The 21182-nt window shown below is 38.3% G+C and overlaps 1 protein-coding gene across 1 annotated transcript; it reads left to right on the top strand.

Moving 5' to 3' along the window:
- Nucleotides 1-2604: 2604 nt before the first annotated feature.
- dok1b (docking protein 1b) lies at nt 2605-20585 on the top strand. The gene is made up of 5 exons (XM_053629272.1): nt 2605-2929; nt 15209-15502; nt 15989-16079; nt 17965-18137; nt 18780-20585. Exons 1-5 carry the CDS (start codon nt 2873-2875, stop codon nt 19929-19931), a joined length of 1767 nt encoding a protein of 588 aa, XP_053485247.1. The 5' UTR covers nt 2605-2872; the 3' UTR covers nt 19932-20585.
- The last annotated feature ends 597 nt before the right edge of the window (nt 20586-21182 follow it).

The following is a 21182-nucleotide window of genomic DNA, read 5'->3' on the forward strand; positions in this document are numbered from 1 at the left end:
ACAAGACGATGACGTATTAACCAGTCTCTTTTCCACCAATCAGATTATAGCTCGGGTCCTGCCGTAAACGCGACTTTATCACTCTGTTATCTTATCAATGTCAGGTCACACCTCTCTCATTTCTGTAGACAATGAACTCACCTATGCATATTGTTTTAACTGTTCTTTCTAAATAGGGAGATTATCGTTTCTTTATTCATGTATTAATTTGTTTGGGTTTCAATATGTTTCGTATAATATGTAGCCTATAGTTTGTGTTTTCTTGACCTGTAATGTTAATATTCATAAGATTAAAACCACCTGCCTAATATTGTGTAGGTCCAAGAATGGGGGAAATGAAGCCTCATAAGGCACTGAGGCTTTGTCCTGACTGTTCCGGGGAAAGATTTGAAGCTTCGAGAGTGTCGAAAACAGCGCCATCTGGTGGTTAGTAAAAAATATCGGACTTGTTTGTCCAGCACATCCCACAGATGCTCCATTGAATTGACATCTGGGTAATTTGGAGGCCAAGTCAACACCTTCAACTCTTTGTCATGTTTCTCAAGCTATTCCTGAACAATTGGCTGAAAGACGCCACTGCGGTTAGGGAATACCATTGACATAAAGGGGTATAGGCTACTTGGTCTGCAACAATGTTTATATTCCATCAGATCTTTATTTCTGAGAGACTCTGCCGCTCTCAGATACTCTTTTTATACCCAATCATATTACTGACCTGTTGCCAATTAACTTAATTAGTTGCAAAAATGTTCCTCCAGCTGTTTCTTTTTAGTAAAACTTACTTTTCCAGCCTTTTGTTGCTCCCTTCCCAACTTTTTTGAGACGTGTTGCGGCCATCAAATTAATAATTAATTTATTATATGTTCTACTGCGAATAACATATGGGGTTATGAGGTTAGCAAATCATTGCATTCTGTTATTATTTACATTTTACACAGCATCCAAACGTTTTTGGAATTGGGGTTGTACAAGTAAATAGACTATCAAAGTGATATGATATTACACCTTTAAAATAATATGTAGATGTGGACCTCCATGCCCATATATTACCATATATGATATAGGTGGAGGGTGGTGGGGCCCACATCAATAATTTTTCAGGGGACCCAGAACACCCTAGCTATGGCCCCCCTGATGTGAGCTATAGCCTTAGAAATCAAAACGTTGCTGAACATACATAAAACTGAAATTATAACTGCATATTCTACGAAGGAAATATAGCATAATAATTTATATTAAATGCATGTTCATTTGCAAATATTGTGTGTCTTATATAATGCTAATGAACTTACATTAAAATGTGTTTTCCCCAGTTGGCAGTAGATGGCAGTATGTGTTTTCTTATTTCAAAAGACTGTGTAGTCCTAAGGAGTGACAATGTTTTGTTTATTTATTTATGTGTTACATTTTTTTCTGTTTTATAATTTATTGTGAACTCAATAAGTATTTGAAAAGTCACATATTTGTGATGCTTTGTTCAAAGGTTCCATTTAAATGAAAGAATAATTGAAAGAGTGAAGACATTGTGTGTAGTGGATTAATAAAGCCATTCCATAACAGTGCCTATGGAACACCCTGTAATTTTACAAAGTCTGTTTCAATCTGATACTACAAGAACATTTGCTATGTGGTTGGTGTGGTCTTCTTGTGATGGTTCTCTGCCACCCACCTCTGCATGTTGGCCCACCCTGTATGTCTGAATCCCTTTTGAATAGGTGGGAGTAAGAAACAGCAAACTGAAGAACTGTTTTTAGTAAGAAGGTTGAAAATCACACTCATCCCTTCAGCCCAGATGTTATCTAACATCTAACCACATTACTGTTTATGTGTAAAGAGATCAAGAGATGTGTTTTAATCTGGTAATGTGTAGCTTGCATTTGCTAACATCCTGGGTGGTGATATGAGTGTACTGCTAAGTAACAACGAGTACATCAACAATTTATCAGTCCATCAACCACTAGTGAATTTATTATAGAGGTTATAGTCATTATTAACTTGTAGGCCTATGGTACTCATCACTTGAAAAAGTTTTATCTAAATATCAATAACCTAAGGCTAATATGAATAATGTCAAATTGAGTCTCAATGAAATTTTTAATATTATCTGACAAAAAAGAGTTAATATTATACAAAATGCTTGAAAAAATTTTAACAATTTAACATGACATAACTGCTTTAGGTTCTGTGGGTGGAAACATCAGTACTAAAAAAAAGCTCTTCTCAAAGAAATATGATACACACTGGACTACCTTGCCTAATTTATGAACCGGGCTATTTTCATAAAATATATTTGTGCATAAATGGGGACAATCAATCAAATGTACGAACACTAATTGTAGTACATTTTTACCAGACAATACAGATTGAGAATTGAAACGGTTTGGAAAATAGTTGCCAGATTGTAACGTCCTTTCAGTCTAGTCGAGATTAAAATGTTCCCAGTTCATGATGTACATGCCTAGTAAATATTAGCTACAGTTTATTATATATCTACTCTATGTCCAGTATTAACACAACATGAACACCGAATTATGAAATCAGGAGTGGTATTATAGCACAATATGGCAACCCAGAGCATACTGGCTGCTTGATGGGAGTATGCAGCATGTGTACACACTCTGAGCAGCGCTTCCTCACTTCGCTTTTGGCGGAGAGAGAAGTGAGAAGTGAGCTTCAGTTGTTTTGTTATCGTCGAGGAGCTCAAACTCATTTCCTTTGTACTGTGCTGTTCATTTTGATTTAAACAAACACTTTAAATAAACCCTTATGTGACGAACTACTGAAGTTTGGCAAGCGGAAGTTCATGCCGTCTGAACAAAAGTTAGAGACTGGGAAAGATTGGCTTGTTTGTCTGTAGAGAAGAAGGACAAAGATGGACACTCATGTCAAAGAAGGACAACTTTATGTCCAACACCAGAAGTTTGGAAAGGTGAGCCGTGTTTGGTGTTTGGTTGGTTTTTTTTCTGTTGTTGTTGTTGTTGTTGTTGTTGTTGTTGTTGTTAAACACTGAATCATAAAGTAGACTAATCTGTAGTGATTGTCACTGCCTAGGAGAAAACTAACCCTAAGCGTCTACTGCTAGAAAGAAACACACAAGAGCACTTATAACTTGTTTGACGACATTCACCTCAAAAGAGCATCATTTTTGTCCTACAAAAATTGCACCGTGTTTGCAAGTCACTCTGTTGAAGAGTGTACGATTTGACAGCAGGAACATTTGAGCGACTTGATCCTGATATCATGGAAATTGGTCTCTTCCTCTGCCCTGAGCAAGTCACATGAAAGTACAGTATAGTCATGATCACAGGAGACAGCTTCATACACTTGCTCAAAGCATGTGAGGAGTCTGTCTGTCAATATCAGATGTTTAAGTGACATACTTTTCATAGAATATTAGAAAGGATGAAATAATTTAAAAAAAAAAAAACCCACACACGTGACTGGAAATCTCTCACATGCACACATACCCTACTATGGTCTATACCAGCTCTTACTCTTACTCTACATCTGATGGAAAATGTGTAACCTTGTTGTTTCACCAGAAGGCCTAACCACAAACGTGACACAAAAGAAACTCCAAATAAACAGTCCAGTGCAACCAAATAAGACAAACTGACTTGGACCGCTTTAGAACAAATTGTCTATTTTTGGCTTCCTGAATGTGTTTCTGAGAACTTGTTTTCTTTATCTGGGTTTACTGTGTGAACGACGAGAAGACTACACATTTAGATCAATCATAAACTGACAAAAACGCTATGTAAGGAATAAAACACGCAAGTGTCCGTGCTGCTATAGGGAAAATAATCGACCTCAAAGTTGATTATTTTCCAATAACAATACATCCTTATGATGTTTTATTCGTCCTATACTACAGATATTTGCTAACACTAATCATTTTGTCTGTTAACCCTCCTATTATGTTATGGGTCAATTTGACCCATTTCCACATTTGAGATGTCTGAAATACTAGTTAATCTCTCCTCCTACTGGTTAAAACTTTCCTCATTTAAGTTCATGAACTTTTATAGGCAAATATTTCTTCTTATGTTTTGTCTCGGACAAGCATTAATAAAGGTTTACTGTTTTAAGCTGTTCTTGTGTGTATTTAAACTGTGGAAGTCATTTTGTTCCATAACATAATGGATGTAACTTTTTAACCCCTGACATAATAGGAGGGTTAAAGAACGACATGTCGTATGTTTTTCCTGTTTATAGTCACATTTAATGTTGTGGAACAGGTAAAATAAGGTAGTTCCTGTTATCACTTATGACATAGCTACTATAAACTGCCATTCCATCTCTAGCCTCTCTTTTTTTCCCCGCTTTCTTGAAGTGAATAAGACAAAAATGCAGCTTGTCATGTTGCTGCAAAGTGCATCGCCTTTGAGAAGACTTTCACGTGTCTGGAAACATAAAGTGACAGCTTTAAGGCCTTGACACTGGACACTTCTTTCAGAAACACTAAATTGACACCTTTTGAGAAAACATCACCACAACGTGTGTTAACCAGTCTATGTGAAGTGTCTGAAATGATAATGCATTAGAGGAAGCACATTCATATAACCCTGTGAGTTGCTTTGTAAGAAGAACTACTGTCGTAGTACTGTCACTGTTACAGTAAATTAATCACCTCCTCTTGACCAATCAGCTTTGCGCATTCAGCAGTGCTGTGGTATAAAATAAATGTATTGAATCATTGATATGACTTGTTTTATTTCAGTCCTAAATGATTAACCTGTGTATACTTGTATATAAACAGCATTATAATTAATGCTGTTAAAGCAATACAATATCCTAAGGTTGTTCAATTTGATTAATACAAAGTATGCCTACAACAGTGATTTTGAAATGTACAAATATTTCACAATTGTTTAATGGCCTCCAGTTTAGTGACAGATTTTGTCAATAAATAAAATAAATAAATAAATAAATAAATAAATAAATAAATAAATAAATAAATAAATTCCATTAGTTTGCAATAATGTGCTCGTATGCACTGGTCTATGTGAAAGTGTGTCTTTGTAAATAACACCCTCTTACAATGACCAGATTTAAAATACTTGAATAGATATGACCTATAAATGAATAAATATGGTGAATAAAGCGTTCTGGAGGATCTGAATGTGAGAGTTTGGTGTATATGCTTATTGCATTTCAGTAAACTCTCGAAGATTAAAAACAACAAATTCAGCAATCAGTTATTTATACACTAGTCCTGCAGATGTTTAGAACCCATTGTAACTGTTCTGTCTTAAGAAATGCATTGCCGTCCTTTTTGCATGAAAAAAAGGAAATATCATGTTTGTTCTTACGATGCTAGTGCTACATCCGAAGCTTTCTCTAGTGCATGTGCTAATAAAGACAGACGTAAACCAGGACGTGTGTTTGGTTGCTCAGGAAGTTGATGTAGGTGGCATGTGCGAGATGGTTATGGATTCTGTATCATGCTTTAAAAGATCATTGTGTGTTGGAGATCATAGTTACGGTAGTTACATGTGTATTCATTATATGTTTCGAAATGAAAAATAATTGTTTAATGAATAACACTTCTAGTGCTTTTTTTGTTCCTCAAAGTAGCTCAAATACGACTAATCCTTTTTTTTTTTTTTTTTTTTTTTTTTAAAAACCATTTGTAAAGTAACTTTTGGGGGTGTTATTGTAGGAAGTTGCCCCAGACATTGACCTTTAGGATCATAACACCAGAGTATGGCAGAGTCTTCTTAGACTCATGTTACCTTTGACCAGGTCTGGGTCTTTTATGAATGCACTAAGATTGTAGACAGTGCTCTTACAGTGCGGTATGGAAGACGACACACCCTCTGTCGCTGTCTTTTACCAAAAGAGGAAGTGTAGACTTGTGATCAATTGATTGAGCTGTGCTTTAATAAATGCTTTCAGGCAGGGCTCTTCACAGTGGCATGTTTTCTTCATTTTTTTTTTTACCTTCTAGATTCAGTACAAACAGGTACACACACACACACACACACACACACACACACACACACACACACACACACATGTACGTCAAGCTCTGACGTGAAGAACTGATACTAGAGTGATCCAGAATAGAACGTGCTGTCTTTCCGCTTGAGTAACATACTTCTCTGTGTTTTAGTCAAAAACCTCAGAGCAGCAGCATTAAGAAACAGAACTATAAGACATCTAGTACTCTTTTGGGGCTTTCTGAGTAACTGTAAATTACACCACAACAGTCGTTTATTTCCGCAGGGACCTTCTAATGCTTTAACACAATATCAAACCCTTGTTTGGCATCATACTCTTCTCGACACGTTAAGACTTCACACATCTTCAACTAACTACCAAAGCCACTTTGTCATGTTTTTATCATTAAGTAGCTATACCATAACTCGTCTTTAATTAGGAAATACAACGCCCCTTCGTCCACTATTCATGTCAATGCACTTAATATCATGTGTATGTTTTTAGGGGTTGGTTAACGCTTCAGTTTGCATGAATGTGAGAGAAACAGTGGATGCCAGAGTCAAAACAGAAAGCTGCTTACAGAACGTTATAAAACGTGGTTACTCATTAACCTAAAAAGCCAGCTTTGAGGCTAATAAGTGAATGCTGTGTAGGTGTGTTACAAATATCAGTGTAAACTATCACATGCATATCTTTTGAGTGTCTTGTATTTATTTATTTTTGTTTAAATGTGCAAGTTCCTTCAAATTGTACCCATGGTTGTGGTTATTTTACATGTATAATCAATTATGTGATATTTACAGTCATTACCCACTGTAAGGCCTAAAGGGGAAAGGTGTGTGTGTCTATCACGCTACAGTTATACTTCTGATAAGACAGGGATGCAGATTTGAGGAAGTCACTCTCTCTTGCCTTATTTGCATAAGTTCCATCCTGTGTAACATATTCCACAGACTGACTCGTGCCTTATTTGGCACTGATGGTGTAACTGTGCTGAAATCACATCTTAAAACTTTGACGTTTATCGTAAATTAAACTTCTTGGATTTGACAACTTCTGGTTTCAGTTCTCGTTGGTGTTGTGGTGGATTGTAGATCATACTTTTGTTTGCTTTTGATAGTAGATATCTTTGCGCTGTACATATGCTTATGGCATGCAAGAAAACATATGTTTTCTCCATTTTCCAAAAAATAAGTGATATTTTGTGAGATGTATAGAAAAACATTTTCCAATTTTCCTCCCCTTCATGTCTCACAACAGGTGGGTTCTTTTTTTTTTTTCTCCCATGAGCAGCTAAATGGCCAACATATGGCAAAAGTATGTGGACACCTACCTGACAATCGCACCCATTTTGTGCTTGTTGAACATCCCATGGAGCATTTAGTTCCCCTTTCCTGTTATAAGAGCATCCTTTGTTCTGGGGAGGTTTTCCACTAGATTTTGCAGCATGGCTGTGGCTGTGTGCTCATTCAACCACAAGAGCATTAGTGAGGTTGGGCACTAGGGATGGACGATATCTTATCGTTTGCGATATACCAGTAGAAATTCTCCCCACAATAAAGATTAGTCTTCCTGCAAAAATAATGATAAAGCCTAGTTGATGTATTTGTATCTGTGACGGTCTCTGACCCATTTGCAGCTCACATGCAGAGCGAAAACAAGTATGGCGGAAGGCGGACGTGAAGCTGAGGAGGAGTTTATCGCTAAACAAGGAGCTACCTGTACAATCTGGAACTGGTTTGCTTACAGAAAATCAGTTTTATTTTTAGATCAGTGTTCAAGATGACAGCTATCACTTGTAGCCAAAAACAGTGGTGCACGGTACTATATTTATATCGTCACTCATATCGTTATCGCAATAAATACCAGGAAATATCGTGATATAGTTTTAAGTCCATATCGCCCATCCCTACTGGGCACTGATGTTGGTTGAGGAGGTCTGGGGTGCAGTCGGCATTCAAATTAAACCCAAAGGTGTTCACTGTGGTTGAGATCAGGGCTCTGTGCAGGACATTCAAGTTCTTTTGCTCCAAATTTGGCAAACCATATCTTTATGGATCTCGCTTTGTGCACAGGGGCATTGTCATGCTGGAACAGGTTTGGTACTCTTAGCTCCAGTAAAGGGAAATTGTAATGCTACAGCATACAAAGACATTCTGTACAATTGTTTTCTTCCAAATTTGTGTCAGCTGTTTGCGGAAGAACCACATATGGGTGTGAAGGTCAGGTGTAACAAACCTTTGGCCATATACATGTACTGAATTAGACTTTGACTAGCAAAAGCAGGAAATTAATTGGTAATTTAACAATGACATGGGTGCATTGGATGGTATTTACAAATATGATGTGTTCTGAAGAGAGGTTTGATGCAGACTTATCAGTTTTTTTTTTTTGTATCAACAAGAATATTGTGAGAAAGAAATGTAAAGAAACTGAGCAAGTTAAGAGCAGAAAATACAGTGGACCCAAAATCTCTTTATATTAAATGCTATTTCCTTAAAAGAAAGAAAGAAATCCAGTCAAATACTTGCTCAGTTTCTTGCATAAATGTCAACAATGACTGATCTAATATGACATGTTGCTCCATTTGTTTGTAGAAAGGTAAAGCAGAAAATATAGTCTGCTATTAAAGGCCTTATTAAAGTCTTGGGGAAATTTGAGTCCGAATCTGAGAGGTGCAAGTATGTCAAAAGAGCTGAGGAGAGACACGTTGAACACGTCTGTCTGTAGGATTTTGTGAATCATATTTGTAGCTCAGAGTATTGGGTGCATTTTTTTTTTTAGATAGTCACAGTCGTAGAACTCACAATGCAGCATTATTAAATAATAATTAAATATTATTATATTTAATATCGAGTTCTTATTGTTATTAGCCTGTTTCTGGTCACTTTAATTGGTTTAGTCCAAACCTCAATCATTCAAAACAAGTTGAACTATAATATAAATAATGTTAACTCAGACCTAATGTGTTCTGTTGCTGTAAAAGTTAGAAATAGAAATCTTTACAGTGCCTAAATAAATCATTATTGTACACAATTTAATAATAACCCTGATATTTGAATAGTTAATATGATTATGTTCATAAATCTGTACTGATGGATCAGCAGAATTTATTTTACACTTCAAGGGGATGCAGTTTTACAGTTCAAGATTGAGAACCTGATATCTCTCTCTCTCCCTCTCTCCATATATATATATATATATATATATATATATATATATATATATATATATATATATATACACACATACATACATATACAGTGAGGGAAAAAAGTATTTGCTCCCCTGCTGATTTTGTACGTTTGCCCACTGACAAAGAAATGATCAGTCTATAATTTTAATGGTAGGTTTATTTGAACAGTGAGAGACAGAATAACAACAAGAAAATCCAGAAAAACGCATATCAAAAATGTTATAAATTGATTTGCATTTTAATGAGGGAAATAAGTATTTGACCCCCTCTCAATCAGAAAGATTTCTGGCTCCCAGGTGTCTTTTATACAGGTAACGAGCTGTGATTAGGAGCACACTCTTAAAGGGAGTGCTCCTAATCTCAGCTTGTTACCTGTATAAAAGACACCTGTCCACAGAAGCAATCAATCAATCAGATTCCAAACTCTCCACCATGGCCAAGACCAAAGAGCTCTCCAAGGATGTCAGGGACAAGATTGTAGACCTACACAAGTCTGGAATGGGCTACAAGACCATTGCCAAGCAGCTTGGTGAGAAGGTGACAACAGTTGGTGCGATTATTCGCAAATGGAAGAAACACAAAAGAACTGTCAATCTCCCTCGGCCTGGGGCTCCATGCAAGATCTCACCTCGTGGAGTTGCAATTATCATGAGAACAGTGAGGAATCAGCCCAGAACTACACGGGAGGATCTTGTCAATGATCTCAAGGCAGCTGGGACCATAGTCACCAAGAAAACAACTGGTAACACACTACGCCGTGAAGGACTGAAATCCTGCAGCGCCCGCAAGGTCCGCTGCTCAAGAAAGCACATATACGTGCCCGTCTGAAGTTTGCCACTGAACATCTGAATGATTCAGAGGACAACTGGGTGAAGGTGTTGTGGTCAGATGAGACCAAAATGGAGCTCTTTGGCATCAACTCAACTCGCCGTGTTTGGAGGAGGAGGAATGCTGTCTATGACCCCAAGAACACCATCCCCACCGTCAAACATGGAGGTGGAAACATTATGCTTTGGGGGTGTTTTTCTGTTAAGGGGACAGGACAACTTCACCGCATCAAAGGGACGATGGACGGGGCCATGTACCGTCAAATCTTGGGTGAGAACCTCCTTCCCTCAGCCAGGGCATTGAAAATGGGTCGTGGATGGGTATTCCAGCATGACAATGACCCAAAACACACGGCCAAGGCAACAAAGGAGTGGCTCAAGAAGAAGCACATTAAGGTCCTGGAGTGGCCTAGCCAGTCTCCAGACCTTAATCCCATAGAAAATCTGTGGAGGGAGCTGAAAGTTCGAGTTGCCAAACGTCAGCCTCGAAACCTTAATGACTTGGAGAAGATCTGCAAAGAGGAGTGGGACAAAATCCCTCCTGAGATGTGTGCAAACCTGGTGGCCAACTACAAGAAACGTCTGACCTCTGTGATTGCCAACAAGGGTTTTGCCACCGAGTACTAAGTCATGTTTTGCAGAGGGGTCAAATACGTATTTCCCTCATTAAAATGCAAATCAATTTATAACATTTTTGACATGCGTTTTTCTGGATTTTTTTGTTGTTATTTTGTCTTTCACTGTTCAAATAAATCTACCATTAAAATTATAGACTGATCATTTCTTTGTCAGTGGGCAAACGTACAAAATCAGCAGGGGATCAAATACTTTTTTCCCTCACTGTACATATATATATATATATACACACACACACATGCACACACACAGTGTAAAACTCTGAGCCCTGACCTGAAAGATGAACTGAAGCCTTGTATGAAAAATGACCATAGTATACATTACATCAGTTATAAATGTTTCTAAGGGAGGCTATAAAATATACCTCATAGACATTCTTGCCATTATTATTATTATTATATTGTTTATTATTATGGATTATTTCAAGTTAATAAACAATGACAGTGATACATTTCTCAGGCCTAACTTAAAAGGGTTTATGTTGGGGCAATGCCAGCACAGAATTTGCATACTAAGTTAGCCACATGTAATATTAGTAACTGTAGTAAATGTGTTATTTTCATTTTCCATTTCACTCACTTGATTTCCATGTAATTTAAACACAGGCTGCTGGAGGCATACCCTACAATAATGTGAAGTTATAAATTGGTGGTGTGTTTACAGACGTCTCTTGAACTGTACTTAGTCCTGTCTCCTGTTGATAAGGCTAGAGGATGGTTAGTGTGGGGTTTTTTTTTTTGTTTGTTTGTTTTTTTGTTTTTTAAATTTATGATTGTTTTACATACGTGCACAGATTGTGCCTGCTGTATATGCACTCTAACTATTTTCAGATAATAGTTTTTATATACATCTTCACATCTAGGTAGTCTCCACATCAGCTACTGGTTTGTTCTAGATAAGTACAGTGAGTATTTAATCATTTTAGATATTCAACAAATTGGTTGGTTACTTTTTGGCATTTCTTTTCTTTTTTCTTTTTTTTTGAAAACCAACAGTATAATTTTGACCATAATAAAGGACATGTGCCATTCTGAACCCTCTATAGTATGAAATTGGTTTTGACTGCGGCGCTTTCAGGACAGGAGGCTCAGATGAGTTTTGCAGATGGAGATCTGCTGATTTTCTATACACCTGCAGTGTGTTGGAGGAAGCAAAGCACACTGGGTAATCCCACACATTTCCTTTCTGCTGCACTGGCAGTTGCATATGTATGTTATAGATTAATAAAGCAGATTCATTGCTCCCTAATAAGGGTGTGTGTGTGTGTGTGTGTGTGTGTGTGTGTGTTAAATGCATCTTTGAAACTGTGTAAGATATTTTTCCTGTTTAAGTTCATTTGTCATGTTTAAACAGTGTGACCATGTGCTACAATTGTCCCCCATTTTCCTCTTACATATTTACATGTAACATTCGTTCATGCTTCTTTGTTTTTAGCGTGTTCTCATTCATGTGTTTAACATTTTGAATCTCAGAGCTGCACACCTCTCTGTTTGCTTAGCAGGAATGAAGGCACAGGAAGTACACAATGGAATATGACTTGTAGTAATGCAAGAATGACCTAACAAGACTGTCTTTCACTAGGGCTAGTGTGGCTTGACTTGATGTGTAATGTTGCAATAATGTAAAGTATGTTTTAAATTAGAAATTGATCTGGTCATGGAGTTCACTGTTCCTCAACACTAGAGTTTGGTTATCACATTTATAGTAAAACTACTGACTCTTGTTTTCCTGTAACACACCAGCATATCTGCCTTTATGGCTTTATATGCAGTCACAACAACCAAAAAGGCTTTGATAATTGAAAGGAGATTGAATGGAAGCTCTTTTTGTTCTGTGTCAGGGCTTCATGTATATTATTTATTAATTGTCATTTTGGTATTGATGTTGTAGAAGGCTGTAATACGCAAATGAGCTTTCTAGGATTGGGCAAATATGACGATATATTTATATCATGATCAGCTGTCACAATACACTTTTTTTGAGATATCATGGGTCTCATCAATATTTTACAGCGGTATAAAAAAAAGTTATAAACTAATTGGAAGCAGTTGATTAGAGGATAAAATGTAGCATTGAATTTTGAAAATTAAAATGTATATATTAATTTTCATCATCCTTTGTGAAATATAAGTATCTTTGCATTTGTTGTTGGAGTTTTTTTAAAAAATGCTGTTTGCAAAACAATATATAGTGATGCACATTGTGTACCATATGAAAGTCTTTACGTATTATATGATTTTCTTTTTTGTCACACCGCCAACCCCTATATGAATCAAACCACAGTTGTTCTGTGGTTGTTCTGACCAACTTCTGAGGTTCTAGAAAAAAATTCTGTGGCCTTTTAAATAAAGTTGGGCATTGCCATGATAAAAAAAACAAAAATAAATTTTGCGTGCGTGTAAATAGAATATATATTGTAAAACATGTAAATTAACTGGATACAGGCCAATTATTAAAGTCATATGATGATTTTTAATGATTTCCTTCTCCTTTACTGTGTAATGTATCTGTTCTGCAAATTTATTTTCCCCCCAAAGGGATTTATTCTATCTAACAAGAACACTGCTCCAGACCTGCCTAAAACGCCTCGATCGAAGTCCGGATATTACTTCCGTAAACATCCACGTGACAATTTGAAATATCAGCATAATAATTTGGGCAGCATGAAGAAAGAAGGCGAGGCTTCAGTGAATTTAGTGGCCACGTCGTGGAGATGTGTGTTTCGATGCGAAAACGAAACCCCTTTGTTTGGCCTTTCGAAAACGGTCCAAATTAGGAATCGGTGGTTACTGTTTATTTATAATGCTGTTCCTGAGCAGTACAACCTGAACATTTGCTAGTGCACAGCGTATTTTACAGCGGACCGCTTCCTGAACCTGGACGAGTACAAGGTAGGCTACACACAAAGGCTACTCCTGAAAAGTGGGGCGATTCCCACTTTGCTCGGACAATCTTGTGCTTCTGAATCAGAACCTAGAAGTGTGTTCGATTATTTTATGAAATATCTGCTATCAACTGTTCAAATTCAGAGTTTTGTGTTGTGGCTCAGTTGTAGACCTCTGCTAACGTCCTAGCTAAAGTTTGTTAAGTTGCCTCAGTTTTGTAAGAATCACAAAAAGCTTAGCTTTCCAAAGATATATTGCATGAGTACCTATGTACACACAGTAGCTGTACATAGCATATTTTTGCACTTATGAACGCGACGGCTTGATAATCCGCATTTTCTGAATCTGACTCGGGCTCGAACCGATACGGTAAAACCGACGACATGTTACTTAGGAGCTTAGAATTGCTTTAGAGGCCTTGGAGGCTGAAGCTAACCCAAGGGCCATTACATTTCCGACAGACGCTTGAGGTTCTTGTTATATCACAGCGCAATGGGTCAGCTGGCCAATCAGAGCACTCTGGGCTTTTCGGAAGGAGGGGCTTTGGAGAAACCAGAGCTTTTCAGACAGATTAGGAATAGAGGTACTGCAATAATGTACAGTATGTCACAGTGTTTTTTGAACATTAAAGCATGCTAACCTATTCTACTACACTTTTAAAAACGTTTCAAAAGCATCATATGACCCCTTTAATTGTGATGCATCACTGCTTCAACAGTTTGTCTAATCATAGTGCAAGACAGATGTAGCGTTATAATTAGAAATGCTATTTCTGCCCATATCATGCAGCCTGATACCGCACCATTATTAAATTGTCACCTGTTTAGCATTTAATGCGTTTTTCTCAGAACTGTAACATGGCTTATTCTGACTCGGTACAAAAGTGTGCATTTGCTGTCTGACCAAATGTCTTCAGATTATTTTTGTTTTATGTTTTTTTTTTGTTTGTTTGTTTGTTTGTTTGTTTTTTTTAAAAATAATTCTTCTAAACTGGAAATGAAGCCTTCATTGTTAAATGCACAATTTAGTAGATTAAAAATAACTGCTGTCTCAGAGGCACATTTTCTTTCAAAATAGTCAGAGATAGAGTAAAATTAGAAAGCAGTTGGAGACTGTGGTCTATATTGTGGTGAGATATGTTACTGTTTCTCACACACACACACTAGTGTCCTTGGTCACATAGTTTGTTTATTCATGCAACCTCCCAGCTTTCCTTCCCTCTTTTGTGCATCTGGAGGACAGGCCTTCGGAGTCACTGGCAGCATGTTTCCTTGTGGTAACCTCAACATAGTCACCCAAATGCTAAATAAAGATGCTGTGATGCAAGTAAGAAGTCTCTCGTACGAGTATGATGCCATACAGTGAGAAGCTATTTGAGGTGTAGAAATGATTGAATGTGGCAGATTCAAGTGATTCATGATGGTCTTACATTCACGAGCAAGCTTAACATTCATGACCTCTTGTTTGATCTTCTAGTCAATGGCATCACAAATCACTTCCTCCTTCACATAAACAATAGCGTTAAAGATCGTGTCTGTTTAAGTGGTGTAATTCTTCAAGCTTGATTGCTTTTTGTGTGTGTACATCTTTGCATGTGCCAAGACCCGTTAAATGTACCTGGCATTTCCCCCCAAGGCCTTCTGCCCTTACTTACTGCCAAACTGTATCAACAAAGTTAATGTATAACCATCTCATTATCCATGCACTCACTCTGTTTTCAGAAATGGAAGAAGAACTGGTTCGTGCTGTATCCAGCGAGTCAGAATGGAATTGCGCGACTCGAGTTCTTTGACTGTGCAGGTTACGGCACTGAAAAACCCAGCACGAAAAAACTGGACAAAAAGATCATCCGCCTGTCGGAGTGCATCAGCATCCTTCCTGCCCTCACCGAAAGCTGTCCTAAAGAGAACATGTCTGCCTTCTGTGTGGAGACCAACGATAAGACGCACGTGTTTGCTGCTGAAAAGCAAGTCACTAACGAGTGGGTGGAGAAGATGTGTGAGATTGCATTTCAGGTGAGGCCTGAGTTGAAGTGTGTGTGTTTTTTTTTAATAATATCACTCTCACATGGTGAGAGTTTGTTTGTTTGTTTGTTTATTTATTTATTTATTTTTAAATATGGCTTTAGTAGCCTCATGCCCAGTGGTCCTGGTTCCTCTGTGACCCTGTCAAGCGGTTACTGAAGATAGACAGATAAGCATTCAGGCTTACATAAGTGTATACAATACAGCATATTAAAGAATTTAAGTAGTAGATCATTATAAAGTACTAAACTGCACTAGGTTGTCCTTGTCTCAGGTTGTTTGTGTTTGTGTACAGAATGAACAGGGAATGTCTAGGCATGTTCCGGATACATGCTGGGAATTTCCAAAGGCAGAAGGGAATTTGAACTTTTATGGGAATCAGAAGGGCGATTCTGCACACTCAGCATCTCTCCCTTTCTTTCCCTTCCTCACTATTACTTTCTCTTCTTATTTATTTATTTATTTTTTGTCTTTCAGGGAGGGGGTGGATCTTTCAGTAATATTGACTCAAATGGACAACAGGATCTTAAGATGTCTGAGAACCTGATCTATTACTCCAGAGAGGAAGGTAACAAAGTTATTGTGTTTTTTTGTTTTTTTTTTAAAAACTGTAAATTAATCATTCTTATTAAGAAGAGTCCAGGACAGCAGATGTCTGAGATTTTATTTTTCTGATGTTACATAATAGTTTTCTTAGCTGACCTTAACCAGTAAAGGGGTGGGGGGTTTTTTTCTCCCTGCATTGACTATCAACATTATAACATTATATCAAACATTTATTTGACAAAAAGTTTATTTGATGAAACAAAAGATTATCCCCTGTTATATACTGCTTTGGGAGCATAGTCGTCATTACTCTAGGCAGGAGACGGAGATCTGAATTATATACGTCTCGGGTACTCAAGATCCCAAACAAGTGGGCTTTGTGACATTGTTTCCTATCCGATTTTGGTGGTAGCACAGTCACTGTTGGCCTTTTTCAAGGAACAGCCAAAAAATCATCACTCACCTTCTTCTAAAGATTTTGTTTGACTCAGTAGTTATATTCATAAAATTTCGATTACAGTTGAGGGAAAAATTGTGTGTGTTTAATTTTGGCTGAACTATGTCTTAACCCATAACCAGGGAGGAGAAAAGGCAAAACGGACCTCGTACAACATACAAAGAACACTTCCTCTGGTCACATGTTAGGCACACAGCTCTGGAAAAATGTGGCTTTTAAAGTGTTTACACTAGACAGTATAGAGGGTAGCTGCTTCCTTACTATGACAAAAATGACACACGCATACTCATTCACTGCTATATTTGCAATGCCAGTCTGGCTTGGTTGACTGTAGTTAAACATAGTTGAATTAAAGAAAATATGTTACTAAGCGAAAAGGAGCACGGAGAGTAGCACAGAATCTCAGGCATTTAGCCCCATCCCCCTTTGGCACAGCCCACCTCTACACATGCCTTGGCGAGGGGAAGAGAGCGAGTGCAAAATTGATAGATATTTGTAAAGGCCTCAGTATGTTTCTTTGAACAGAAGATTTTTTTTTGGGAAATAGAGGTCATTAATACTTCTGTTTTTCATAAAGCCACCTGTGACTTCCTCAAAAAGACCATGTGTGTCTGTGAGTGAGCACTGACATTAAGAGGCTTGTGACTTTGCAGTCTTGGCACACTCAATCATATCTTCGGTGCCTGAGTGTGTGGGAGCACTGGTTGTGTATGTCATGCGCTCTGTGGTGGGTGTATTGTACCAGCTCTAATTAAACACCTGTGTTTAGTAATCATACTTTCACATTTGTAGCTTTTCAGTATCCTCAGCATATGAAGTAACACCGAGTCCCACATGGCTATTCTGTAGCACTGACTGACGGTTTTACAGAAGTTTAATTTTTCACTGGCCTAGAACGTGTTTGAGTTCTGAAATGAAGTGAACTGTGAGCCAGGTCCTGATAATCTTGGTTATCTCAGTCAGGAACGGAAGCCAAAGTATACACTGGACTAGCCCACTGACCTAACTGTTGAGGGTGTTGGAAGGGTCTGGCTGTCAGCTTCTTGTTCTCATCACAACATGAAATGTGAAGCAGTGTTATTTTTTGTACTACTCTTAACCAAGACTACCTGAAATACCTGCTATGTCAAACTAAGTTCATACACCACAGTGCAGTATTCAATAAACTTCCAATACAAATTTCTGCTCTATTTTTAGCCTCGATTTTTATAGATGTATTGTATATGAGCATACTTTCTTTTCTATGTGATTAATTAATAGACAGAACTAATAATTACATATATTTACATTGAGGGTTTTCAGACCAGAAAAAAAACTAACTTTGAAGTAATGCAGTCCTGGTGAGGCACTGCACAGTTTTATGTTTTCCCCATTTGCACAGGCACAGTTGCTCCTCCTGGACCAGAGTTGAGTAGGTCTGACCAAACATTGTACCTGTTGTATTTTACAGTCGGTGAATTCTGGGTGAGTGTCCAAAGAACAGAAGCATCCGAACGTTGTGGTCTACTCGGTAATTACTGGCTTAAAGCAGATGGAGAGAGCCTGATATTAAAGGATCCTAAGATGAAGAAGAACTTGCTGATGTGGCCCTACAAACTGCTACGTCGCTATGGCAGAGATCGAGTGAGTTTTAAAGATTTAATCGTCTTTAACAGAATATGAAGGGAAAGTAAATTGCTCTACAACAGTTTGGGCCATCTCATTGCATCATTTACATTTACACAAAGCCTTGTATCATTTTTCACAAAATATTTACTGATGCCCATAATCGTTAATGTGTACATGAAAATGGTGCACACCTGAAATACTTTTGTGGTTGTTCTCAGCCTGTATTTTTGGTGACAGCTACCCTCTTAGTAAAGCAGGAACTTGAGGGCACTGTTGTTTCCATCTCTGCTTCCTGTCATTACCATAGAAACCGGTTTAATACAGGAAACTAGCCTTCCTCTCTCTCTCTCTCTCCAAGTGTGGGCAGTAGGGCAGGTCTAAGGTGACTGGAATTAAGCTTATGATATCTATCACAGATCTAAATAAACATGTGCTAATTCTCCTCCTAAGCAGCTTGACCAGATTACAATTTGGTCTTATAATAATGTTCACTAGAAAAGATTGTCTACAGGCTCAGTGCTGCACCAAAAAAGACACAGATTCCTATTCCTATATATATTGTTGATTGTTGTCAAAAGATGTACAGCATTAAAATGAAAACGTACAGGTACCTTGGTTAGCATAATCATTATTCATTGTTTGTGACGTTTGGTACAGGTTATGTTCTCATTTGAGGCTGGACGCCGTTGTGAATCTGGCCCAGGTAACTTCACCTTTGAGACAAAGCAAGGAAACGAGATCTTCCAGATTGTGGAGTGTGCCATTCGGGAACAGAAGGCTCAGGCTGAGGAACAGCAGCAGACCTCATCATTTGACGGGGACTGTCCTGCTCTCCAACAGATCCGTGCTGCCATCACTGAGGGAATCAGCCGAGAGACAGACGGAGACTCTGGTGGCAGCAAACCAGGATCTGCTGATGGAGTCATTGGCCGAAGGGAAGGAGAAAGTAAACATTTTAAGGGTCGCACCTTACCAGAGCCTCCACTTCCTGTTCCAAGCACATCACCTCGTGGGCCAAAAAGTGCATTGGACGATCAAGTGAATTTGTACTCTGAGCCTGCTGACTCAGTCCGTCTGCCCACACCTCTGGGGGAATGTCTTTATTCTGACCCTGTAGACAGCATTAAACCTACATCAGTGCACAACCCACGGCATCGTCCACTTGGTGATGAAGGTGGAGGCAGCAAGAACGAACCTTTTTATGCAGATCTCTATGACCGAGTGACTCTTGACCTGACCCCAAGAACAGGAGCACTGGGACTTGAAACCCGCAAGAGGCGTCCTGCTGAAGTAACCCAGGCAGAGCACATCTATGATGAGCCTGAAGGAAGAGCAGGTCCTCCAGTAATCCAGCCAATCTCCACTCTGTACGATGAGGCACGTCTGGAAAACCAGTCCTGGAAATCTAGTGGAGTTGACGATCCTCAGGGTAATGAAGAGACTTACAATCCAAATACAGATGACTATGGTGTCCCTCCTTTTGGTAAGACACCGTTACCTCCAGCTGTGGCCAAGCCTAAAGGTCCCAAGCCCCTCACAGCACCCAAACCAGGGAAGGGAGCACTTCCCAAGAAAGAACCACCTCCACTGCCCCAAGGTAAAATTGGAGCTAACCTGAACAACAACAATAGCAGCAGTATTTCTTACTGTGCTGGAGAAGGGTTTGGAAATGGAGGAATTGGTGGAGGAAGAGTAGAGAAGCATGCAGAGATTTACAGTAAAGTGTCTAAGTATAAGCCCCCAGCCACAGCATGGCACCCTGCCGTGCGACCTCCAGATATCATCTATGACAACTTGGGTGATATCTGATTTGATCCTACATGCCTTTTCTAACAGTCAAAATGTTCTCTGGTGTCTTTAGAAACCTATTCCTAGAGTTTCTAAATGATCACACGCTTTCTGGGGTCTTGTTCTGGGGCCACTGTAATATCTGGGATTACTACAGTAACTGGACAACCGGAAAAAGTGTGCAGGTTAGTGTGACAACTGGTGTCATAGACAATGCACTGTGATCGATTATCGGTGACACAAAGTTCTTTTCCTTTAGGAAGGACTGTGAAACTACAAATTTTACAGAATTTAAATGTGCTCTCTAAAACACATTTCTTGTATGTGGGTTACTCACATGGTCGTATACGATGTCAATTTTGCACATATTTTACCAGTTTCTCCTTCTTAGTGAATCATACCGAGTCTGTGACTTGTATATTAGAGGCTTCAAAGCCCTTAAATAGAAATTGAAACTGCCAGTCAAGGGAATCTGCTGTTGTCTCACAATGCCAATTCACCTTGGATGGTCAAAGATGATAGACTATATGGACAATCAATGGACACATCTACATTTTTTTTCTATTGAGATTTTAAATGTAGCAATATACTAATCATCTGCTATGTGTATGTGTGGGAGTAAGTCAAAAACAGCTGTGCTGTTGATATATGATAATAATAAAAGATTTTTCAGAACCTCCTAGCACTTTCTATTCCGAGAAATATCTGTTTGTCTTAAAACTGCTTTTGTTGTCTCCTCAGGAGACGGCAAAGATGGAAAATCATCCCAAATCCTTTTTCTCCTTTCTTACCGTCCCTCTATTTACTCCCTTATTCCGTCCTTCTAAAACGGCTATTGAAGAATGCCAAAAAAGATAAAACACAGCCTGATGCCTTGTGAATATTAACCAGCTGTACAAAAAAAGGGCTTTAATTGAAATGGCTAGAATGCTGGCTAAGTTAATGTGTGTCTGCCTGGCTCTGTCTAAAGGTACAGGCTGTTCCTATTCCTGTTTTTTTCTCTCATTCACCCCTTCACTCTTTCCTTTTCATTCTCCCCTCCTCTGTCTTTTCTTCCACTGTCTGAATGTTTTTCTTCAATGACCACCCTCTTGGCCTGCCAGAATCTGATCCATTCATCACATTGTGGTGCATTTTTAGTATGCTGTTTTCTTAAGCTGAAAAGCAGGCATTTTAGTCATTCTGTAAAAGTACCAAATGACTCCTATGAAATTAGTCTGTGCTTACTACAAGTACACATATGCATCTTTCTCCTTGATTTAAATATTCTCA

This window comes from Ictalurus furcatus, chromosome 7 (genome assembly GCF_023375685.1).
Source record: "Ictalurus furcatus strain D&B chromosome 7, Billie_1.0, whole genome shotgun sequence".
Classification (NCBI taxonomy): domain Eukaryota; kingdom Metazoa; phylum Chordata; class Actinopteri; order Siluriformes; family Ictaluridae; genus Ictalurus; species Ictalurus furcatus.